The sequence below is a fragment of the Nyctibius grandis genome, chromosome 19 (assembly GCF_013368605.1).
Source record: "Nyctibius grandis isolate bNycGra1 chromosome 19, bNycGra1.pri, whole genome shotgun sequence".
Lineage (NCBI taxonomy): Eukaryota > Metazoa > Chordata > Aves > Nyctibiiformes > Nyctibiidae > Nyctibius > Nyctibius grandis.
Genome location: NC_090676.1, coordinates 3,712,013 through 3,738,122, shown reverse-complemented (window position 1 = coordinate 3,738,122; position 26,110 = coordinate 3,712,013). Strand labels below are relative to the sequence as shown.

At 37.6% G+C, this 26,110-nt stretch overlaps 1 protein-coding gene across 1 annotated transcript in view; it reads right to left on the bottom strand.

The window, feature by feature from the left end:
• Window positions 1–2,904: 2,904 nt before the first annotated feature.
• The window catches only part of TAF4 (TATA-box binding protein associated factor 4), a 38,929-nt gene continuing 15,723 nt past the window's right edge, over window positions 2,905–26,110 (bottom strand). The window contains exons 3-16 of the mRNA XM_068416145.1: window positions 20,207–20,373; window positions 19,616–19,735; window positions 17,750–17,869; window positions 16,878–17,000; window positions 15,754–15,843; window positions 14,397–14,648; window positions 12,777–12,921; window positions 12,305–12,419; window positions 11,511–11,680; window positions 10,780–10,910; window positions 10,014–10,139; window positions 8,249–8,305; window positions 8,048–8,167; window positions 2,905–4,319 (exon numbers count right to left, since the gene is read on the bottom strand). Coding sequence (XP_068272246.1) covers window positions 4,155–4,319; window positions 8,048–8,167; window positions 8,249–8,305; window positions 10,014–10,139; window positions 10,780–10,910; window positions 11,511–11,680; window positions 12,305–12,419; window positions 12,777–12,921; window positions 14,397–14,648; window positions 15,754–15,843; window positions 16,878–17,000; window positions 17,750–17,869; window positions 19,616–19,735; window positions 20,207–20,373 — 1,901 coding nt within the window. The 3' untranslated portion in view covers window positions 2,905–4,154. The remainder of the gene's footprint in view (window positions 4,320–8,047; window positions 8,168–8,248; window positions 8,306–10,013; window positions 10,140–10,779; window positions 10,911–11,510; window positions 11,681–12,304; window positions 12,420–12,776; window positions 12,922–14,396; window positions 14,649–15,753; window positions 15,844–16,877; window positions 17,001–17,749; window positions 17,870–19,615; window positions 19,736–20,206; window positions 20,374–26,110) is intronic.

Here is a 26,110-nt window from a genome sequence, read left to right as displayed (position 1 = left end):
CAGCAAGGCAGAGCGGGCGTTCACGTGCTGCCCTCCCTACTTATCCCTTCGATGAACAAGTATCTCCCAAATTCGTCAGCCTGGCAACTTTCACAAACAGGGAAGCATCACCTGTTGAAAAATACCCCAAAATACTGAGAAGCCGGTCTTACATACGGTGCTGCTTGCATGACATTTCCAAAAATCTAGAGATTAGGACCTAAACCTTCTCCCCTCTGCACTTTATACCGTATTTTAATACGGTAGGTTGGCCTGCACTTGCCTAAAGCCATGATGTGTAAAAACCCTTGCACAAACACTGGAAGTCCTTAAAGCAGGGAGCCCTCCCAACTTGAACATGCAAGCATAAGGGTTTGCACACTTACCTGGACATGAGCCTACATATACACTCCAAAGGAACACTACTGCTGAAATTATCACAATTATGCACCCAACCAAGCTGCCGTCCTACCTGGGTTACCCCCAAAGGTTAAGGTTCTTCTCTGCAGATGGACAAATAACTGTAAACATAAGAAAATGGTTAAAATTATCATTGCATTAAACTTCTCATACCATTATCTGTAATTTAGACAATCTCAGAAATACGGGGAAACTTCTTGGATCACATGAAAATCTCCAACAAAATCTTAATTACTGTGAATTTGATGGCATTTATCAGAGCACTCCTGCATGCACCTCTCACTATAGATTTCAATAGGTTCCCTGAAATCATGTCTATTTAATTATATACCTGTGAGATATGAAAAACAGACTGAATTCAGAGTGCCTGATTATATCCTATTTGTTCTGCTGAATTTTTGTGCTAGAAAAAGAATGACATCAATAGTTCAGGAACATTACAGCTATGCACTATCTAATCAAGGTGTTAAAATATAGAGACATCAAGACTTCTGTAAAACAGGGGAGAGAGCCCACCTCTAGCTCACACACACAAATGCTGGCAAACTTACAGGCAAGACAGAAGCGACCCGTCCCTGACATGGAGCTGAAAGTGTGATTAAAAAAAGGTCTAATAAAACATGAGAGTCACACACAGAGAGAGCCTCCCAGCTGTGGCATGCTCCAGCACACGCACCTCCAGTTCTGAGGGTGCTACAAAGAAGTTGCATCACTCTCTGGATGAAGAGGATGAAGGACAGGGACAGTAAATTCCCTCGCTCTTTGGTGGAGCTGTGCAAGCTTAAGGGCCGGCAAAGGGTCACAGCTTCTCTCTTGACAGGGCACTAACGCCCAAGAGAAGAGCTGTTGTACACATGCACTGCCCTGTAAATGCCACCCCTCCTCAGCTGTGACTTTGCTCTGAAATGTAAAGCTTTGAGCAGCCTCGAAAAGTTACCATTTTTGTCATTAAAAAACGAAACGCCAAGTCAACAACTGATCTGCCACGAGAACATCTCCTCAGCAGCATTCCAAAGGCCACAGGGCAGCGTTTACTCCAGCACCAACAATCAAGTGCCAATATCCCAGACAAAAATTACATTACTTTGAACTACTGGGGGGACATGGATGCTACGAGCTTTTCGGACTAAAAGACCAGGAGCTTTTAAAAGCCAAAAAAAATTATACGGAGTGAAGGGCTGACTGTGCACTTAAAAAACGTTATTTAAAACAAAACCAAGAGCTACAGCCTTACAGAAGATCTTTTCCTCCTCCCAACGCCCTCGGCCTCTCCAGCGTATTTCTAAGCTACTACCTCTACTGAAGAGGGAGTGCAAAGTACAGCACACCACGTAATTTCAATCCTTCAAACAAGTCTTACCCCCAACTTGCTATTGGAAGCAACACCTGAAGGTCACTTTCTTCCCAACTTACCTGCCGCAGCTTTGCAGATGCTGTGCCGGCCAGTGGTGAGTAACGTTTACACCCAACACTTGGTACAATTAAAGGAAGGCTATGACAATGTTTTGGCCAAAAGTCAAAGTTGTTTCTTTCCACTTAATAACATTACACAATTTGAAAGACAGTTTGGAGTTTACAAACAATTAAAATCTTCAAGTAAGCGTCACACATGGTGTCAGGCGAGTACATCCCTTCAAGAGCTAATCCATTTCTTCAGAGAGACAAGAAGTCTCCTCGTGTGGACTGAGTCAGCGCCGGGCTGAGTGCCAGTTCAACAGAGTGTGCTTGGTGCAGTGGCCTGTGGATAGATTTGTCTGTATGCAAGAAATAATTATCAAAATAATGTGATTTTTCTATGAATCTAATAGCAGGATCAGGCACTCACAATTGTGAATTTTTTTTTTTTTTTAAGTTGCCCATGAGAGGAGGAATTAAAAAAAAAAAAACCAAACAGTAAACATTCAGTACAGATACACAGCAGTGCACCTTCTCAGATTTTCATGTTAATAATCAAGTGTGTCCCCGATTATATTCTTTTATAGTTGTGCTCCAAATTCTGTGTTTCATGTCACACCTTCTTCTGAAAACCATCGTGGTTCATTGTGTTTGAGGGAGCAGGTCACCCTCAAGGAGAGGGTGTTTTATTAACCTTCACTAGACAAAACCAAAATACTTTTAAGATCTCTTCAGAAACTTTCCCTGCTTAAAAAACAAAGAAACAAACCAAAACCCAGTATCCACAGATCTTATTCCAAGACCCCTAAAGACAACAGTGAAATTTCAATATTTATAAAGTTACATACCTCCAAAACACTGACAAAACAAAACAATATAAAAAAAACCCAAAGTGCATTTTTAGGAAACAGCATCCCCAGGTAGACTGATCTTTTACTGTACCAAGAAAAATAAATCCAAGAGGAGAAAAGATTTAGAGAGAAAAATACATTAGCAAATACAGATAAATTTGTTTTTAATAAAGGAGTTAATTTTCTTTCAATCCTATATAAAACAATAGCAATTAAAAACTTCATTTTTGAAAGTAAAATATTTACATATGAACAAGTAACTGTGCAAAATTTACATGAAAAAAAATGGAAAGACAGGATTTCCTAAAAGACAAAATAAAAGGGGTGTAACAGTTGTCAGGTGTTGATAAAAATACTGATCAGCATTCAGTTTACACGCAAGAGAGTTAAATTCTACCATGAGAGTTCACACAAAGAAAGCCAAAGTATTTACAGTCATAAAAGTACTATCAATAGACAATTTAATACAATAACCTCTGAAAATATAAAGAACCAATTAGTATATTTGTAATAAAAAAATAGGTACAAAGAAGGGACTTTGCTCTGGACATCTTTAAAGTCGGCCCACAGCTTGCATACAGTCTTTTAGCAAAATAATTATAGTTTACATAGCCATTTTTATGTTATGTGCCAAAAATTATGTACAATTACTGACAAAATACACCAACCATTTTTCAACACTTGATTCACACTGAGAAACAGTCTTTTGATGATTCCTCTCAACTTCGATTTTATTTAATCTAAGCTTTCACTTTAGCTAAAAAACACAGTGCAAGTAAAATATATTTATGCTGAAAAGGTTTCTCTTTTTTTCCTTTTTTTCCTTTTTTAACTTTACAGCTTTACAAACTATAGCAAATAAAATGCATTTTTACAGATGCTGCTAAAACATTCAGAAGTAACCCTCCTTTATGGGATTTCAGGGCCTCTAATAAGCAATAATGTGATTAAAATTGAGGTTATGTTTAAAATTAACTGTATATCCCTCTAGATTTTGAACATTTTGGGGAAAGATAAATATTCTTAAAAAATCAGTTTGCTTTGCTAACTGACTGTTTAAAAAAAAAAGCTAAATGAAATGAGGTCATCTGCTGTAGACATATGCCTATATAATTGATTTAGTTGAATAAAACTGAACTAAAATGCACAATTAATGTCGAAACTGCTACAGGGTTGACAAAGGGTAGCTAGTTATTTGCTAAACGATTCCATCAGTCTTTATATATGGCTTGTTTGGCAAGAAGGCCACTCAATCAAGAGATGAGTTAAAATTTAATTGTCCTTTTATAGTATCCACAGGCCTTGTAAGTATCCTCACTGTTACAGAAATGTATTTCTCTTATACTGAAGAGTTTATTTATAAACAGGAATATAAAACTGTTCCATGTAAAGAGGTGGTTGTTTTTTAAACAATATCCCATTTGCTTGTTACAAAAAGGCGTAATTTGCAAATATATAAAAAATGTCCTCAGGCGTCTCTCCGTCAAAAATACCTTGATCTTTTCCATTTTATTTAAGTAATGCTTTATATAGCAATAGTGAATGGCTTGTCTCTCGCTCATTTTCTAAACAAAATATGAGGTCCCTGAGGTTCACCCGCGTTATCCTTTGTCGTGTAAACTGTCTGGTCGTTCCAACTCCAGAGCTGCCTGGGACTGCTGCGCTTGAAGAGCCCTGGAAATGAGAAGAACAGATAAATCAGAACACATCCGTGCCCCCAAAGTGTTCCAAAACTTTTCAGAGACAGCATGCAAGGCAAGAACTAAGTGACTATGTCCAGGAAGCTATCAAACAGCATGCTCTATGCTACCAGATCAGAGATTTCTTTTTAACTCTTATTTATAAACCATAGTTGAACAATCAGAAGTTTTCAGTGACATTTCACAGAATCACAGAATCAACCACGTTGGAAGAGACCTCTGGGATCATTGAGTCCGACAAAAAAACCCCGAAGCACTGCTCTTGTCTTCAGGAAGGTACTAAGGAGAGGCAATCCCAACAGCCAAAACAAACAGAAGTGACAACATCAGCACACGGATCCCAAGGGGAGCCCTGGAGTTCTTGAAGGACTGGGGAGCACTCCTATCCCCGTGGACCGTGAGGTCTTGAACAAAGTCCTAGATCCCTCCTGATCTTCATGAGCTCTCTTTTTGGTGACAACAGCTGTAACCAAGCTCAGGATTATATTAAGAAGTAGCTATCCTAGACACAATCAGACATTCTTTAATGATCTCTGAATTCTTCCCCCACACTTATCCCCCTCGTACACACTGGCAGTTTTCCACACAAACAAGCAGTATATTATTATAGCTGTCACTTCAGAAAAAAAGGAGAAAAAAAAAACATTTGATGTCTTCAGAGATACCCACATCCTTCAGCTCTAGACGTACGCTGCTTGGTAATGAGTAATAAAGCAAGTCTGCTGGGGCTAACTCCAATGTGTTTTCACTCGCAGAAAACACAGTTCTGATAAGATACACACAATTAATGCAACTCTTCTATGACTGTTATGCTTTCCTTTATAAAACTAAGGAAATCCTGGAGTGTTTTAAAGTCATCAGCCACCAGAACCAACAGGAACGCTGCCCAGTAACGCGGTTCTCCCCCTGCCCGTGGCAGCAGGGAGGCACAGCCGCCAGCAGATGGCACGCACAGACCGAAAAGCAAGATTTCTCCTCACATTTTAACAGTCAGGAATCGTTCTGGCAGTTGCCTGTTGCTGATACCTCGCTCTTCTGTAATTAATGAAGGTGTTCTGAGGGACTGGGAACAGGTTATATTTCTGTGGCTTAACTATGGATTTTTTTCCCCTCTAATTTCATTTACTAGAATAATATTTTCTTTTCTTTTTTAATGGAACTTCAATACTTAGTGACACCAGAAGGTCCAAACATGCTCCACTAGCAAATAAAGTTTTATCTGCCTGAGAGTTTGCAGACTTTTAAAAGACTATTCTAAATAAGAACAGCCCAGACTTGAGAAAATCCAAAATTTGGAATAGTGCAAAAGCCATGTGAATAAGCTGCTGAGGCTTACACTAATACAGTCCTCTCTGCATGTGAAGTAGTATGTTTATGATCAGTGTACGTTATTGATTAAGAAACCAATTTAAATCCAGTAAACTACTGGAGATTACCAGTCTAGTAGTATACTGAGTTCAGTGCAGGTGGGCTTGCTTCATCACACTGCTAACAGTGAAGTCAGACCTTTGTTTCTCAAGTTACCTGTTGAACCAGCAAGCACCAAATCATTGAAATCCTGTAGTTAGAACGGTTTAAAGGCTGGATTTTCAAAGGGATATTTTACGGGACTTGCACAACTGAGGTGCCTAATTTCCATCAATAGAAATTAGAAGATGCAGAAGAGCATTGGGTGCTAACTAAATTTGGTCAAATACATACATATGATTCCTAACAAGACAATAGAAAGAATGGTTGGAAGGGTTTTTAATTTGTTTTTTTTTTTTAAATATTCTTTAGTAGAAGCTCAAGCCTGATTTTATTATGTAGACTATAATAGTTTAAATGCAAAGGTAAAATTTCAGGAGTCTTTAAAGACACAGAACTATGCTACTCCTGTAGGCATGGAATAAGTTAAGAAGCTTTTTGGTAACTTTCAATAAAATCACGTGGACGTAAAACTCTAAAACTGACAGCAACCTATTTTGTTGAATTTTGAAACAAAACAGGACAATTACTACTTAGAAGTGATTTTACATGTAATTAAGATTCAGCATTCCTAGACATCAAAAGCTTACAGTTACAAATCTGTGTCTAAGTAACGACAAACCTTATTTTCCACACTTCTTGTAATATGCCTTAACTACAAACTGCATGCAAATGGTGACAAGTGGAGCTCAATTTAAAAATGTCAAGTGACACAGCAGCAAAAGCACAGCTGTGAGTCTATCAGATCAAAAGCAGCTGGTTCTTAATTAAACAGACAAAAAGATTAGATTTCCAGGGAACCTGTAGTTAATTGGTTAACCAGTAAGTGATTAATCTAGGATAACTAAATTAGTCAGATCTAGATGAAATACAAACAAGTGTTCACAGTGGATGTAAAATACGTTCCATAACCTAAGTGACATTAACAGAGTATCAAGGTTGCACAGTTGAGCATGCACAGGTAAGCAATGCCAACATTAACACTGCATGAGATACTTCAGCATATTCCTCAGAGATGACTTCACTTATATACACATTATCTCTGTAGAAGTGTCACATTCTGCAATTTTTATAATTTTAAACCACATTTATAAGCCTTTAATACAGTAATTTGTCAACTTATATAAGTCGTCTTATCAGTAACAGGCATTTTAGTAAATTTCAAAACTCAAAATTACTTTAAAAAGATCCTCAAGAGGCTTGATTTTTTTTAATAAATAAAAATAACATTTCCTAGTATTCAGATTGTTCTCAAACATTTTATATCAAGCACATGTAAATTATTGCTTCCAGCAATTCAGTATAAAACAAGGTGAATTTTTTTGAAACAAGAGCCTTTTCTACAGTATAAACGCTTTAGCACTAAAAATTTTGAATGCTCAGGGAGTAATAAACAGAATTATTAAACTATTACTATCCTGTCACTTGCCATCAGACACAAAAAGTCTGCAGGGAAAAATCCTCAAATTATGAAGAGAGCTTTTGGCCCTGCAAATGACAAGTTTCAAGATTTTGTTCTTTTTAAACACTAGAGAAATCCCACATTGAACGTCTTCCATGCAGAAAGCTATTTTATACCATTTCATGTTTATTAACTTGTTTAGAAATACAGTAGATACTCTACCAATCTACTGAATTTAAATTAACATTAAACTAGCCAGATACTGAGCATACTGATACTTAGTCTGCAGGGGAATTTTTAAAAGGCCAGATTAAACAGTAGGATATACAAAGGATACGCAAGATCATAATCAGATGGAATTGGTCAAACTGATCTGCTGTAGAGACACTAAAACTAAGGCCAAACAGCAGCTGAAGAAAGAAATTAGGCAAGTTCCTATAACCTGAAGCTCCTGCTGGCAAATTAGCAGTGATTCCATTCTACCACTGCATTACTCAGTGGCATTACTCTGCACTCTTTAGTTAGATTGGCTACAACCACAACAATCTCTTCCCAAAACTGTGGAGGTCCAAAAAAGCAGAGACTTGAGAGAATAGTGATGACTTTTCTAACATTCCTCTAGTTCCATGAATCAAGGAGTGACAACTCAAATTTTGCTCCCTATGCCACTAGATAGATGCTAAAAATTGATCCAGGCCTTGGAACAAGCAAATCTAACACAAAATACACTTCTGCTGCTCAGAAAGCTTCCACAAACTAGGGAAAAAGCTCTGAACGTAAAGTTTTTTATAGAGACTGATGCAGCAAACCCAAAGATTACAGTCATACTGTACCTCTGTCCCTGATCCAGATCCCGATGAATCTATTTTCCTTTTCTTTCTGGGACCGATCGCAGCTAACGCAGTCAAGTTGGCATCCCTCTGTCTCATCTGTGCTAGCTCTTGTTGCTGCATCTGCATTTGCCAGAATAAGTACAGTTAATTATTTTGCTTTCAATTCCCAAAATAAAAGTTCATGTTAAGGTGAACACTGACCTCCTTGGCCTTCTGTTTCAACCTAAGCTGTTCTGGATCTTCTTGTCGAGATCGAGACTACGTTGATAAAGAATGAATATGGAATGGTTGGAGAAAAAAAAAGAAAAATTAATTCAGTTACAAAAGCAGTTAAAGATTGTAAGTTTTACATAGCATATGAAAGCTTTTCTTGAACTTCAACAGGAAGTGGAAAATACCTACCACTCCCAGAGAGGGCAACAGGGGAAAATGATTTTTAGAAATTAAAAGCAATTTTCCATTTCTTAGTTTCAAGTATGTATTTTTGAAAAAGTATCCTTTTTTTTGTTAAAAATAGCAAAGGAATAGCTAAGCATTTGTGCCTTAAACAAAACCATTACAAGACAAATTACACAGGTCTGTGAACTGAAATATACACATTTTGCATGTGAAAAAAGGAATCGGACCTGTACTTTCTGGAAAAATTCCTCCCCTTGCTGTATGACTGTGCTCTTACTAAGAACACATCTTTCTGCTGCACCTACACATACAAGTCAGGCTTGCAGCTAACTGACCAACGGACCATTTACATTAGCATTGCCCATTTCACTTGGACGTATAATACTTTTAGAAGTAACAGAATGTATAATTTCAGCAAACTTTATTGTCTAATACTACTAACACACATTTGCCAATTAATTTTTTTTTGCTACCTATATCAACTCTCTTAGGTTCTTGTTTTTTCTAAAAAGTCAACAAACTGAAAACGGGAAGAAGTGCAAGACAGTCTTTCATCCATACTCTCAGAGAAGGCAAGACTAACTATATTCAGACAAATCCTGGCTGTTGTTAATCCCATACATTCTTTAGACCAATAACAAAATAAATTATTTTAATTCAGTGCTCAAGTACCCTTAAAATGTTAAGCTTTTCCTAATGATTAACCTATGTCTTCCCTGCTGCGCTTTAGGCACAGCAAACACAGGGAATTATATGAATATGCAAAACACAGTCGTGAAGGCTTATGTTTCACCCCAGTCTTTTCTCTTCTGAAGTAAATGGATTTACCCTCTAATCTTACTTGGTAGGTCACATTTTCTAGACCTTTAAATCACTTTCCTTCTGAAGTCTACTTGGTGTAGGGCCCAAAAACTGGATAGAGTATTCCAGCTCAGGTCTAAGAGAAACCAACTGAAATGAAGGTGTTGGTTCACAACTTGCATGCAAACATTGCACTACAAAAATGGGATTTTGACATTATCAAATCATACCGGATCACAAACACAACAGAAATCTTAGGTTGTTCTGTGAATTACTTCTAGAGTGCTCCTGCCTAGTTAGTCATATCTACCCTATATTCAGGTCACTGAATAAAAACCACGAAGCCTAATGCCTACATTTGTGCTCACATCAACTGCTTCCTATTTATTGTATTTCCCCAACTTGTAAAGACCTTCCTGAATTCTATTTCTAGTCTTCAAAATACCTGTAACCTCTCTATTCCATTTAAGAGTACAATCAAGCTATAAAACTGATCTTTTTCACAATGCAAAGTGCAAAAACTAAATTTTAAGACCTACTTTAATTTGGGAAAATGCAATGAGACTGGCAAAGCAGCTCTCTCACATGCTTTACCATGAAAAGCAGAGCAGAGCTCTAGGTAGAGAACATATTCATCAAGCTCAAGCTCCATCTTCGAAGATTAGAGTCTTCCCCTTCATTGCAAGTGCTTTAGAATGAAAAGAAACTCTGCATTTTTGATGTCAAAAATGACACTTTGCAAGCTGTATGAAACCCGAGCACTTGCCTTTGCCGCACGCATTAAAATTTCCCTTTCTTGTTCATCTTTACGCTGCTTTTCTATTTGATCAAGTTGTTCAAAGAACTTGAGCTGTGCCCGAACATCACTTGTTTGTTCGTATCTTTCATCATCCTGAAAACACAGCAAAAATGTTTCTCATTACATTTCTTAAAAACAAAGCTGTTAGCTTGTACTGTGCTGAAGAACATATACATTTAAAGCTCAAATGTTCACTTTGCCCTTTTCAAACAAATAGCAAGTGTATATTTACACCAGTCAAATCAGCTAGAATTCTTAAGAGCATTTTGTTCTATTCCATGAATCATCAGATTTTTGACTTCTAAACTAGTACCATCACAGCTTTAACCTCACAAACATATTTCAGAGCTGTGTGGTTTTTTTAAATGTTGTTTAGGCATTTGCACCTATTAAGAACACTCATCTGTCAGCAGTCTCTTGAGAATTCAAAGCAGTGCTTTTATCTGCCTATATGATTGTACAATCACTCAGGCTCTAAACATTTGACATAATAAAAGGGAGGGCACAGTTTCTCTGCATTTGTTTTAAAAACATTTTGTACATGCAAGTTGAAGAGTTCTAGTCATCCACGTGTATTAATATCTTAATATAAGATGAACCAAAGAGAATAAAAAACCTAACTTCATGGAATGAAGAATACCTGAACTCATGCACTGCAGCCAACATGACAGCCTGTCATATACATGAATTTGTACAATTTTACCATTTTATTTGTGCAATTAAATAAAGTTACCTTGTAAGAAATATTCCTTTGTTGCGCCGTCTCTGATAATTTTTCCACGAGGTTTTGTAGTCTTTGTTGTGTAGCATGTGATACATAGCTAACTACATCAGGATGGATTTCTGTTATTCCATGTTTTTTACCTATAATCAGGACAGAAGTCAGTTGTAAAAAATGATTTTACAATAGAGCCAAACATGTGGCTAATCTCAGCCATGGAAATTTAAATGCTGTTTGCAAAATAAGGCTTTCAGGTACTTCTCAGACAAGCATTGAGCAGGAAATGGCACACATATCAAAATTTACACTAGCTTAACAAAATTTACAATCTATTAATAAATGCTGCATAATACAGTATAACAAATAATTGAAGAATGCTTTTTGTTCTACCATTAATTCTAAATTAGTAAGTAAATATGATAAAATGATGGATTTATTTTTTAAAAAACAAATATCACTATTTTTGCTACACCTTATCAGTTTATACAGTCAGAATTTTAACCAGGTCCAGTAATTTTGATGTTAAATTGCCATCATTTTAGAAGGCAACTCTACAGGTTCGCTATCCCTCAACGCTATTCTACTTTCAGAAGCTGAATGATTGCCTTCAAGCATCAGAATATACAAATAGTAACAACTCCAGCAACTTTAAACTATTCAAATCAATTTCTATGGGAAATGCCTTCAATTAAACCCAGGACTAGTGAAATTTGTTTATTGAAGTTCGAGAAAAATCAACATACCTATTTCTAATATCCTTCTTTGTAAAGGTGCCGGGAAAAGGAAGGTTTCGTCTTTACAGGACCTTGTTAACGTGCCCACTAGCTCAGAGTTTGTTGCCAATATCCGAGCGCTTTCTTCTGATAGGTTGACTCCAGCCATTGATGCAACATCGTTAATGTCATCGTCATCCCTTAAGAAAGGAAAATTCATTATAATCATAACATTTAGTGCTTATCTGCACACACTGCTATAATACCACAGCCGCATATAATGAATTCCACAGTAAATGTGAATACTTTATTTCATTTTTCCATTTGATTTGCTTTTATTATATAATAAAACTAACACAATTTGATTCCAAAGAGCATTAAAAGCATTTTCGCAGTTTTGTACTTCCTGTTTTCTCAAGATCCTTTCTTACGTAATGTTTCAACAGCAGACACATCACTACCACAAAACAATAATAAACTGCACTCATCACTGTAAGACAGGCTGTACCTCTGAATAACCCAAGCAGAGTTGGGAGGAGTGAAGGAATGAATTCTATTTGCTTGTCCAGGCAGGAATTGTTTGTGAGGTTGGATATTTATCCTTAGTGCCAGCTAAATGCTAAAACCAGTCTGGCACAAGTATGTCCACAGCTGTTTGTTAAAGTCTTTAATGAAGTAGCAAACCTGCCCACAGAAAATCCACCTCTAATTCTTGCAAGTTTCCCCAGTCTGATTCAGCACCACTGGAGCACACAGAAAGGTTGCCACTGAGGTCAGCAGGCTGCCCAGGCAGCACAAGCACAAATAAGCATACGGATCCTCACCTAAAGGAGCCTCCCCCAGGTTCCTTCAGTTTATTCTTCTGAGCAGCAGCTACTTGTGTCGAAACAGTGGCAATAGCTTTGTTTCCAGGTAATACTGCTGGTTTTACCACAGGTACTGCAAGAAGAAAGACAAGATTTGCACTCCGTCAAATTTGTAGGAGACTTCAGATTTACAAGCCAGTCATGGGCAGGAATGGCAACAGGTCTGGTGCAAAGACTTTACCTTGGTAGTTTCTGTCAGCATTTCCCATCTAAAACAGGATCCTCCCACACAATTCCAGTACCCAAACAATTTATCTGACTGTAAATGCTGCCCTCGTGTATGTGTATCCCCAGCCATTACACACTGAAGCTTTTAGCAGTAGTACACAACCATCATACAGCTACAGGGCACTTAAGAACTGACATTCCTAAACCAGACTTCAGTTAATGCTATCAAATACAGCATATATCAAGTATCTTGACCTCTTACCTGTCTGAAGTTGATTCAGTTGAATTTGAGGAGTAGTGAGCATAATACGACTATGTGGTTGCCGCAATGCTACCATTGGTGTCTGTGTCAGCGTTACCTGTGGAGGCCTTATCAAAGTCCCTGCTTTTTGAGACTGCTGGATAACCTGCAAAAAAACAAGAAAAAAAGAACTGTAAACAATCTGAGAAATAACTAAGGCCAAGAATCAGGTGGGAAGAACAAACCCTAACAATCAACTTGTAAGTTGTGATCTTAACACATCTGTTCATTAATCTAGAATCAGCAGATTTTAAGGTATTTAAACATTTCTTTAGATAAATTATACCTTACAGGAAAACTAATATTCTACTTTCTGTGATACAAAAAAGAAATCAGTAACCTATTTCTATTTAAAAAACAAACAAAAAAAGAAAACCACCCAAAAAAACCCCCACACATCTATAATCACAAAGGTCCAGTTAAAAACTTTCTACATGTGGTTTCTACATTAGAGATAGAGAGGCAAACTGGATCTGCCTGAACAAACTCTAGAACTAAAAATAATAGAGACATGATAACAACGCAGCCAGTTCCACACATGCTGTTTTCATCCAGAACCAGCATAAGCTACAGCTGTGTAGCTTTGTACTATTGGATTGTCAGGTCAGACTGAGTCTCAAACAACTGCAGCCACACTGCTTCTGAAGGTGAGCTCATGAAAGCAGGGTTACGTCGCAGCTACCATCAGAGCCATTTTTGCAAACTCGTCTTCTGGCTTCAACTAGTTTCAGAAACGTACTTTCAAACTACCATAAAGAAATCTACCAACTGCCTATTTTGCAAGCTCCATTTCTATAACCCTGCGAGTCTGTCTTTTGCTACTTTTGCTACTATTTTATATATTCATTTAAGGTAAAGGCCAAATTATTTTCTTGTAAATCCAGCACTAATTAGCCGATGTTCAGTTTTACTCCTTTCCTAGGTTCCTAACCTCTTTCTATAATACCCAGGTTATAAAGGCAGTAAGACCTATATAATGACTAGTTTTTCTCTCAAGGTAAGTGAAAAATATTTGTGGATTGACAAGAGAGATCTCTGCTTTTCATTTTATGTGAAAATTTCTGGACAGAGCAGCTCGAATGAATGCTGAACATTCTACAGGGAACGCTGAAGTACTAAGTAGCAAAAAACCTCTAATAATTTAATAATGTATATTAATTAATACACATCCTAGAAAAAGTTTACATTCAGACACTGCTTTGCTATGCGAAGAGGAAAAAAAGGTGCTGCATGTTATACTGTTCTTATCTGCATGCCTGGGAAAGTTATTCTTTCTCCTCTTTTGGGGTAATCTGTTGTTAAGACTTAAGAAATGGGGCACGAAAGATCCTCCAGAACACTGCTCTCTCATGGATGTGCAGTGATTGAGAAAATCTGCCAATATTTCATGCTAAAATAGGAATAATATAATACTTTAATCAAGAATGGATTTTAAATTATACTTTTTTTTTCTTAGTAGCTAGCTTCTCTAAAGAGGTCAAAGATCTCTGATTGAGCTAAACCACCAATTTAAGAAGGAGAAGTCACCGTATTATCAAAAAACCCTGTGCAATAACAGATGATGCACTTCAGCTTACGTACCAGTGGTGTAGACTGCCCTTGTTTACTAACACCAACTTGTGTAGGCTGAGTTAGGCTGATTACAGGTTGTTGCAGAGTACTCGTTACAGTTGCAGTCGCCTTCCCTGCTGTGCGCTGCATCGAGGAGCTCAGAAGCACTGCCGCAGACGGAATCGTTGCTATCGTTGCTTGCGTTGTTGGCTGTTGCTGTTGACTTTGTTGAATGAAAGCTGCAGAGTCTGGTGTTAGTTGTCTCAAGGCAGGTAAACTCCTCTGAAAAGAGGAAAGGAAAGAATTTGCCTGAGTGTTTTAATCTTAGATCACACAAGAAAACATTAATTGTAAAAAGCAATGAGTTTCATTTCCATCCATTGTATCAGTCTGTGTGCACCCGAGAAAACACGACAGCAGGGCACACAGAAATACCATGCTACTTCACATTCAAAGCTAGATAGTGACAGTACCTTTAGCTGTGGAAGCTTGGATATCATGGGCATCTAGGTTATGCAAGCCTGTCTGGAACCCCTGGTACCTAGTTAACAATCCAAGCCCGTGCTGCCTTCCTCAATTGTGTTCGTACACACGTACCAAGCTAAAACATGTGACGGCTTAAAAGACATACTGCAACACTGGTGAAGATTTCAGAACAGCTCAGAGACCACAGTGTTTTACCAGATTCTTACATTAGTTGTTTTCTTATGGTAACAATTTTTGTCCTCATGAACAGCTCAAGTTTGAACAAGCATTTATGAACCCAGAAATGTCAAAACACACCTACAACTATATCCCTTAATCATACATTAGTCAAGCAGAGTTATACTCCCATACAGTGATGTTGTACTCTCTCTGATTTTCACATGATAAATGTTTCGGAATAAATGTTATTTTGAGATGTGTCCAATTACTATAAAATTTATGGCAAATGGGATTTATTATTGTGAGGTGACAAATTTCCTGTTCAACCATACAAACAGGTATATGGCACAGACAAAAGAGCAGGAGTTTGTCTAGAAGGTAGAGTATTCTGTATCATTCAATGCCTTGTTTTCTTTCTAAGACTAAAAAGAGGATAATAAATCAATTTATAGGTTTGGTGCTATGGAAAGAAACTGCTTATAAGTCATAGAAAGAAAACTTTTTGGATTTCTCAAAAGAGCTACAATGTGACACTATGGTAGAAATTGCATTATTGACTGTGCCAATGAATTATAATAACAAACTCTCAGAACCAAGGGAGCAAAAGTCTAACCAGGCACCATTGAAAACTTCCATTTACACCATTTTGGAATTCCACCCATACTGGTAAAAGACGTGCTCGTGTTCATTGCTGCTAATACATAAGCACAGAAATAGATAAGGACTAGTGAACACAAATTACCTTCAGGAAAGGCACAAGGTAAGGTTGAGGTGAAGAATTAAGTTCTCTGTACAGTCTACTGGTAAAGTCTTCTGGTTCAATTTTTCCATCCTTCAAAACAGAAAATCCAAATGAACAAACTTGTAGAAATTAACTTTTACGGATATTCAACAGCAAAAAAATGTTTAAGTCTTAACAATTTAGTGAAAATAAGTGGTTTACCATCCCTCACTATTTTTAGTTATCAATAGCTCTATGGTAGTAACTAATTTTACCACAAATTTCAACGAGTAAGACCTACAGTCCCATCTTTCATTTTCTTCTTCCCATCTTTTGGTCAATTTTAAGAAACATCTTCAGTTGTTCTCACCATTACAGGAATGTCCTAGCTGTAGATCAAAGAGCCGGGTGGAACCTACAGGAACACTTCATGTGACCTGCAATCAGGCACCTATCGATCGCTCAGAACAGCCGGGCAGCCCCATCTCTGCTCTTCTCTTTTCCAAAGGTACTACAGTTCCTCCATTTCAAATAACTAAAGCTGTACCCACCATATGCCCAAAGGGCCGACGTCTCTCACGAAACTAAATGTGCATCCCTCATGGGAAGATACACTTCGAACTTTGGTCTTGTGACAACCTCTCGTTATCAAGTGATAACATCTGGAATACACAGCTCTACCTTAACTTAAAGGTTGCTAACAACTAGGCTAAGCAATACTAGTACTCATTCTATAAATACTAAGTATGTCAAGCTTTTACATTACCTTCAGATAGTATCACTTTTTTTGTAAAAACTTGTGATTTATGACACTCAGCTACTGCACTAGCTGCAGTGTCTTCCCTCAAGTACATAACTCATCTTTTTATTCACTGTTTTACCAATAAAAAATGTAGAATTTAAAGTCACCATTTACATTACTCGCATTTCAATTTAACTCACGTTCTCATGCATGAATACAAGCAGTAATGTCTCATTTACAAGCTTAAAGGAAAATGTATGCATATATTTTAATTCAGAAGTGAAGTTTCAATTTGATTTATCTCAGTTTTTATAATGTCCCTCCTCTCCACAAAATCCCCTCCCTTTTGAGTCTGAATTTGCCCAGGTCCTGCTTCTTACAACTTTTAAAGAACTCCTCTTACCAGCAGGTTCTGTACCAACTCTTTCACATTAGCCGCAGTCTCTGTAGACTGTTTTCCAGATGATGCCAGTTTTATTAATGTGGACAGAAAGTTTTTGCATTTCTTCACATTTTCCATAGTTTCCTGTTATGGGAGGAGGAGGGGTAGAAGGGAAACAGTCAGAGAAGGGAAGATAAACTCTTTTCAATACATGATCTGACCACATACTCTGAGAAATAAACTCCTCCTTTAGTTCATCACTGCAGAATATTATTTATAGATTCGTGTCCCTCACCACTTAAGACATAATCAGACTGAAATTATTATTTTGCCTCATATGTACATATGTATTGTACATTTTTGTTATCAAAATTTAATAAATTATGATTCTTAACAAAGTTAGGGAACACCAAGTATTTTAAGAATGGCATGTTGTGTATGTGAAAATACGCGTTTTAGCAGGACAACAAACAGCAAAGCTCCTCCTTCCCAGGGCATAGCGTAGTGCACAGATTCTCCCTGTTGTGCAGCCCTGGAAACAGCATCTTGAACTAGTCTGTGCCAACTTCTTATCCCTTCTCATACCGATTCTACTCTGCAGTGCTGAACAATTCACTTTTCTATAAGATACAGCTAATACGTTTTAAAAAATGGAGTGCTTTACAAACCGTCATCACAATCCAAGTGACCTGTGTTCATACTTTTAAAATTATATGGTTCTACTAAAAGTTTATCTTTTCAAGACCAATCGTTCACAGAACTTTTGCATCTTTACTACTCTCCACTCTGATCTGTTGTGTGTGTATATATATATGCATGTACACATATACATACATGCACACATGTACATGTGAGTGAACAAAAAAGGATTCTAAATGCACTCTGGATCTTACTGTGGCAGCAGTGGAGGTTGCTGTTGTTCCTTGCACTGTTCTCTGAGGAGTTCCAGTTTGCACTGCTGTTGCTGTCCCCAAAGTAGTTGTTTGTGCAGTACCACCCAGAACAATCTGAGGCTGCAGAGAATACAAACAAAGATTATTTTACTTGGAACGTACCAAAACCTGTTTTCCTGAACCATCAAACAGAAAGTGAGCCACAGGACAGTAGAACATCTTTCACAGCTGCTATAAAAAGAAGTTACTAATCTGCCATCTGTTGCAGTGGAAAGAAAGAGCCACCAGATGGCACGAAACACTACACATTCAAAACCCAAATCCTAAAAGTTGATTAAGAATTGCATGATTTTTGGTTACTGAATAAAATGGCAAAATAATACCATAAATATACCCTCACACACTGTGGTTTCAAAACAGAACTAAAACGAGTACTAAATTTCTGTGAATGCAATAGCTTTTTTTTGCCTGTTCCCTTAAATGCCACTTTCAAAGGGAGGAATTTCTAAAAAGACATAACAGATAGAAAAACTCGGGTCTTATCCAGGTCTTTTTGATGAACAACGGGGCAAAACATTTTTCTAGTTTTGTAGACAAGTTGGTAATTCAAAGTAGGAATACCACCTTTAAAGAATCAACATTGTAAACAAGAACTTTTCATGTACACAGTTCATTCATGGACTTCCAACACAGTCTAATTTCTAATGACAACCGAATCAGAGAGACAATAATTTTTACCAAGCTAAAGCTAGCTCTCAGAATTATAACAAATCATTTGTAAACTTGCTCTTTATACAAAGATGCACAAGAAAAGAGGCTCCAGTGCTGCCAAAGCTAACTTCCATTGGTATTTTGGGATACAGAAAAGGAGACAAGGATTTAATTTGTCTCATTTTTTGAAATTAGGATAAATGAAGTCCATGGTATGCTCATTACAGCAAAAAATATGCAGATGGAATGATTTTTTTGTCCCATATAACAGCAGTGCAAATTAAAGAGATTCAGTTAGGTAAATTAACTCTTAGATCTGGAAAGATCACTAGCATCAGCAAAGGCTCTCTGAGGGGAAAAAGGTTAACTGGATGCATAGCAAAACCTTCATGTTTTAAATTAAAACGCTCTAATCCTGCTCACTCAAAGGATGAAGAAAGCACAATGAAACAGATTAGGCGACAGAAATCATATTGTATCATTGCTGCCTGGAAGTCATGTGGAGAATTTCACACTTTTGCTCTGTGTTTTAAACTCACACTACCACCCCTCAAAAAAAAAAACCCTACAAGAAAGTCTATCATTAATACAGGCCAGACTATTAGAAGAGAGCCCACATACTAAGACACCGCTATTTATCCTTGAGTTCTCAGAATCTCCCTAAGTACACGGACCAAAGCAGAGACTCGTGTAAGAGGGAGAAGGCCTGTGGAACAGAAGGCTACCAGTGCAGTCTTGTCTGTAATTGTAAATTCTGCCGCAGGATTCAGAGGACTACAGATCCATCACAGGAATAACATCACAGCTCCAAACCCAAGGGGAATTGGTGTCACTTTCTTGAGGCAGAAAGCATAAAGGTATTTTATTTTAGCCAGTTCTGTGATTATACAAACTAATAACAAGATAGCTTTAAATATATGCACATATAGGTATAATATGAGATAATAATAACATACATATAAAAATTATACATATACATCCAAAATATAAAGTAAATTGAGATCTGCAAATGTTTTAGAAAATATAATCCAGAAGATGTTTCTTCCATGCACATAGCAATTTTATTTCCTGTATTTCTGGCAGTCTCAAGCAGGTCTTCAGCTAATCTTAACAACTAATGTATCTCATGTATACGTTACTTTTCTACAAACTCACTTGCACAACAGGAGGACGCTGTAGCGTTGTTGTGGGTTGCACTGTTGTTTGAGCCTGAGACACTTGCTTGATAATAGTAGTTGGTGTCACTTGTCGTGCAATAATAGGCGTTCCTGGAGCCTGGGGAAGAGGAAAAAACCAAACACATTAGTTCCTATATTTAAATATAATCTACCTTATCTAGTATTTTGTCTCTGGACAGTTGCCATTATTACAGATACAGAAGAATGCATCTGGACCACTATAAAACTGTGAGAAGGATTTTTAGTCTTGAACGTCACGCAGCTGTGCTGATCTCTGTGTACATATACCCATATCCACTTTTTTCTTTTAGTCTTATAAAGAATAATGATTCTTTGGGGAAAAGACTTCTACACATTAACCATATATGGTCTTGAATGGTCTTCTTTATATCAAACAGTAACAGAATTAGGAACAAAACGCAGTGCCTATGCTCTGTGGAAAAGCCTGTACAGCACCAGTCTGGTCAATGGTTTCTTCACATCACTAACATCATACCTTACTTCCTGGTGTATTCTTTACAGGAAAAAAATCTTAAGAGTTTTTAACACCACAAACTACTGAACTAACCTGCACTGTCGATATCTGCACTGGAGGAGCATTAGTAGATGTGGCAGGACGAGGAGCCATAGTATTTTGAGGCTGCGACTGGGCATGTGCCTGTGCTTGCATCTGCGCCAAGGCTTGCTGAGGGATCATCAGCAACTGCCCATTCTCGCTACGTACAAGGACCATGCCTGTTGAAAAAGAAATTGGTCAAGAAACATACATCCTTTTCAAATACGAAAACATATTTTTCAGGTTCTTTATCCGAGTTGGATACATATGGAATTAATGTACTGTTAAAGGACTACACAGCTAACAAAAGTGGTTTAGAAGAAAAGCAAAATACCCAGCTGCATTATCACACTTTGTATAGAATAGCTTAATTACAGAAACACTCTTTCTCTAACCAAAATGCTCAGTATGGTGTGTAACAGAACACACAATGAGTTGTATTCGCTCCAACCAAAAAATTCCATGTGACTAGAGGTTAAAATTAGTAATCATGTAAAAATCCTACCTCTCCTACCTAAGAAATTTGTTTTATGAAACACTGCAAATAAAATAAAATCTTGCCATTAGACAAGATCCCTGTTACTTTTTCATTAGTGGGCGGGGGGGGGGGGGGAATAATCAAACATAGGCTTCACCATCAACACAATTGTCTAAGTTCTAAATTAATTTTCCATAACAAATTTAGTAATGAAAGTGGTTATAAAATCATCATCTTTCTCATGTGCATCTGCAACAGACTGCATTGTGCCATGTTACACCCCAAAGGAAAAATAAAATGGAGAGGGAAATGAGGCAGTCGTTCCCTGCTCAGTCACTCAGATCAATAGACTTAACCCCACTGCGTAGCTGTAGGGTACCAGATTTTAACAGGCAGATTGTCAGACACTAGTCTCTCTTTCTTGAAGGCACAAACAGGATCTGGACAACATGAACTGTTTCTCAAGAGCTCATTCATTCAGCACGCCTCAGTCAGTCCATGAGACCCTCAGGACCTCATCAGCTCTCAAAAAGCCACCTAAGGAAACAAACTGGGCACTCAGAATTAGTTAGTCTTTCTCAGCAACAAACTACAGGAGCAAACTTCACCATGAAAATCAAGAGGCACTACTAAAATCACAAAGTTTTTCTTAAGTGCTGTTGAGTGAATAAAAAGCCTATACATGTTCCCCAACAATATGTGGAGATCTGGTCTATGCCGTCTCAGAGCATGACTACTTCAAAAGAATCAGGCTTTTATTTGCTTTTCTATTCAGATGAAGTGCTGAAATGCTTATAGATGCCTTAGACAGTTTTCTTGGACCATTTGAAAATTAGGATTAAACTGCAAAAATCCATATACTGATTTCTACAAAAATGTGTTCAATAGAAAAACAGATGATATTAGTTGATTTGCCCCTAATTTTTTCCTTACATTCTCTACACTGACTTTCTGTTAATGAAGCAGAGTCACAGAGATGTTAAACTAATTTTCATTAAAAAAGTGACTTTCAATTGCAACTTATTTAGAAGTGTTAAGGTGGGACCACAATGTGCTATGGGCAAGAGTTATCCAGAAACAAATATTCTCAGACTGTTTTTCTGTAGGAAAGGAAGAGGGGGGGAAGCTTATTTATACTCTTGCAGACTGTAGAAATAAACACTCTCAGTTTAGCTGTCAAGTCCAAAAAAACATTTTCCAAGCCATCCCAAAAAGTAAGGTCTTTTCTCCTGTAACTTATGTAGGGAGAAGCATTTTCATTAAAACAGCAAAGCCATACACCACCACCACAGCTTACAAGAAATTTAAAAACCTCAATAGTGAATACAGAGCTTGATCCTGTCAGCAGCTCATTAGAACCACCACTACTTTCTCACCACCAGCTTCACGCTACAGGGAGGGGGCTACTGACAAAAAAAAACTGAGAAATTCAGTATTTTAAAGACTAGAGAGTGACCTACTACTACATCAAGCTCATTCTTGCACAAACAGAACTCGGCGTCCTCTTCCAATGTGCAAGCACAAAATCTCGGGAAATGAACTCATGTTGCCCATTTTTGTCATCCCTCATAATAATCAGCTGAAGAAACTAAACACTGAATCAGTGGAAATCTTCAATATTATTATAACTGAAAACATCAGTACAGTGGAAGTCTGAATAGAAGAGGAGCTGTTTTCAAGTCAATGTCAAATACTAAGCCTTGCTGATTTCCGTTTAGTTTCTAGCAATTGAAAAGCCCCAATGCAACTATATATGCCTGTGCTTTCAGAATCACAGAATGGGTTGGAAGCCCGTAAATGTCACAGCATTATACTGACATCCCATAAAAAACTTTTTTCTTAAAATTCACCATTTTTGGGCTTTCCTAGGGTATTCTAGGGCTAACATACCATCCAAATTCTTTAAGAGTTATATATTTTTTTCCTTACAGAAGCAACATAAGAGATACTAACTCTAGTTTGGGGTTTGGGGGGTGGGGGGGGTGTGGGGTGTGTTTGATTTTTTAAACTTCTCTCTCAGTGCAAAAGTGACTAAAGTTACTTGAAAGTGCCAACCCAAAGCAGCTCTGAGAACCTCCAGAGCATCAGGCACTGGTCCACAGCTCTACGCTACCTGTTCCAGTCTCCAGCTGAATGCACACATCAGGCTCAAGAAGGGGTCTGCACTACACATTAGTGTCCTGCAACAGCACAACCACCCCTCGGGACACCAGTACTGTCAACTCACCTTTTTGCTCCCCAAAATATGAACAAGAAGAGAGAAAAGAAGGGAGATAACCACAAAATGAAGGCTGGCTGCCCCTGAAGAGCAAGCGCAATATCTGAGCAATGACATATTCTCCCTGAGCTACAGGCAAAATTAGAACGTGCCCACACATAACACAGCACAACTGCTGGAACAGACAGTTGAAAAGCGTATTAACGTGAGCTTTAGAAAACATATCAAGAAAGTTCAATTTTTAGCAGCAGACATACAAAACAATCATGCGTAATTCAAACCCTGACTCTAAGCACTACCCTGCTAGATTTCTACCTACGGGAAGTCTGAACCTTCCCTGAAGTATTGAAGTCATAATAAAAAAGTAATTCATACAAAGCTACATTCATACCTGTCCCTATTTAAGTAGTTCTTTTATACTGCACTCATATTTGATACACAGTTATTTTCCATTTATACAGTTGCTAACACGTCTTGAAGTTAGTGTCTACCACTGATAGATAAATTGCTGTGCGCGCTTAATGGGCTATACACAAACATAAAGACAATTACACACATCAGACCAGTCTTGCATAAACTTTAATCATGGTATGAAGATATAAGACATTTTACCTGCTTGAAATTATATCTTATTAGTACATGGGTGATTTCCGAAAAGGTGTAAAAATTCAGACCGTGATGAACTTCGTTACAGAAATTTCTGTGCAGAAATTCACCAGTCACACAGGGTGCGGACAAGTAATTTTTGACTGAACACTTCACACCTCTCCAGCATTGCTGAGAATTCTTTAAAAAGGGAGATGGAGCTGCTCTCTCAGCTTCTCTTCCTCCAGCCCAACTACAGACTCTTTTCCAATCCAATTAGCTAAAAAAGAAACTCACTAACCCAAAACTATACCCAAGCTGGCATTAAGTGGATTTTCAGTGAAGTTCAGAAAGCTCATTGGAACTAACTTGATTAAGAATTAAAAAGAAAGTCCCATTTATTTTCCACTTCTAAACAAAATCAATGTAGGACTACAACAGCCCCCTCTCTCCACACATACATTAACCGTCTCTCAGTTGATTCATTCGTTGCAATGGAAAAAAGGAGGGGCTGACAGCCACATGTGTAAAAAAACAAACATGTCTTTCTCTTATGTTCCAAAGCTTATATTTTAAATATTTAAAATATAAGTACCATAACCTCAAACTCCAATGCATAAGGGTGCAAATGCCGTATGAACCAGATCAGAAATGAGTACCAGGTACTAGAGGACAGCTAGAATTGTACCAAGGTATCTCACTTCTCTAATTAAATTCAGCAACATATTTAAAGTAAGGATGAAAAATATCTTTCTGTTTCAAGTATACCATCCAGGTTTTTGTTCCACAAATGGATGAATTGCTATTTGAGACCAAACAGCTAGATCATTGGAAATGTTCAATTAAGAAAAGGTGACAACAAAACTTGGCCACTTTAAATATCTCTCTGCCTTCTTTTTCCTAGAAAGTCTGATCATGTGTACTCTAAAACCATACTCACTATTAAAAATGCAAACATTCAAGCATTCTTTCCAAGTCTCTCATTAAAAAACTAATTAAAATTAAAATTAATTACCATTTTTGTTAGAAGTTAGAGGCTTAAGAGAATCCTGAAAGAGGCTCATATTTTAGTTTGAATTTAACAATTCATCATAGCTCCAAATGAAGAATTAACAAAATTGAGTTGGATTGCTCCTTACGCCAAACAGACTAGTGCTCCTGACTAGCACCATGGTCATCTCACGTGTTCTTGTTTTGGAGACCTTCCCAGATCTCTCCTGTTTTCGAGAGTGTTTGGATGGAAAACTTCATTATTATATGATATAGCTGCATGATTCTACACTGTGTCGTCTTTGCCTCTTGCTATTTGCATTTCCATTTGCTAATGGCATTTCCATTTACTAAGTGTTGTGCTTTGGGGTTTTTGTTGTTTGTTTGGGTTTTTTTTTTTTAAATAAATAAAACTTGTAAAATCACGCACTGGAATAAAAAGTGAAGAGCTCTGGCCATATGACATGTCAGAAAAAGACAAACCAGGCTTTTCTTCTAATGCTTTCCTCTTCCTTCTTTCTTTGAAACATGGCTTGGCTTAGCAAAGACTAAAGAAAAAAGAATTATCAGAATAATAAAGAATAAAAAAATATTCTGCAACCTTTGCAGACCACTGATTTTGTGCATAACTCCTGAGACATACAGCTTTCTTGCTAGAGAACCTCTACATCCAAAAAACCCAAACCAAAACAGTTTCCTGTTTTGTTACCAGTTTTCCCTGGTAAACCTAGACTAACAATATTTATAGGAGGTGCACTTCCCAATGACAGAGTTAAAACTTTCTGCAGATATAGCAGGCATCTTCAGATTACTGTTCTGAGGAAACACACAGTCCAGTAAATTGTCACCTCTGACAACCACACCTAGCAGGTAGCCACTCAAACAGCAACACGTCCAGGTGTCACCCTCTCTCAGAATAAATGCTCCATTTCTCAGGGACTCCATTCACACGGTAGGTGACATACTGAGAGACTTCATCTACAGTTAGCAAGCACCTAACACAAGGACCATACAAAGGTATGCCCATGCTTGTCACTGGGCACACCATCATGCACGAAGGAAAACTCTCGTGTATCTGTGACAACACCTCTCTTTCTGATGCAGATACTGAACAGAAGGTTCAAGCTTACAGATTTTGTTCATGACCTGCAATGTAGCTCATGATCTAATCCAGATCAACTCAGAACCGTCATTGAGGAACCCAGACTTTTAATAAGTTCCTTTTTTTAGTAGCTGAGACATGACAGAAGAATTAATGGATGCGTGATCTTTAAATTGCACGGAGAATACCCTCTTCCAGTCTCCTGAGGAAATTCTCTTCTTAAAGTAAAAAAGTAACTGAACTTTATTTCCAGTTAGGGACAGGGAGAACTGTTAGGCACCAAAGAATCACCTTCAAGACACACACATGCTGATGTTCAGAAAGAATGTCCAAGCCTAAAAGAATAACTAGAGGATTGATGCTTCTGGTGTAGGAAATCAAAGTCCTTACAAACATCTCTAGAAAACAGGGTTATTGATCATTAAGTCCACTGACATCTGACAAATCTTCAAATCCTAACTAGATTTGCCAGGAAAGTTCACTAAGAGGTTACCTTAACGTCAAAGCAGTTTGTGCATTAAGCTCTCAAGCTCATACTCATTT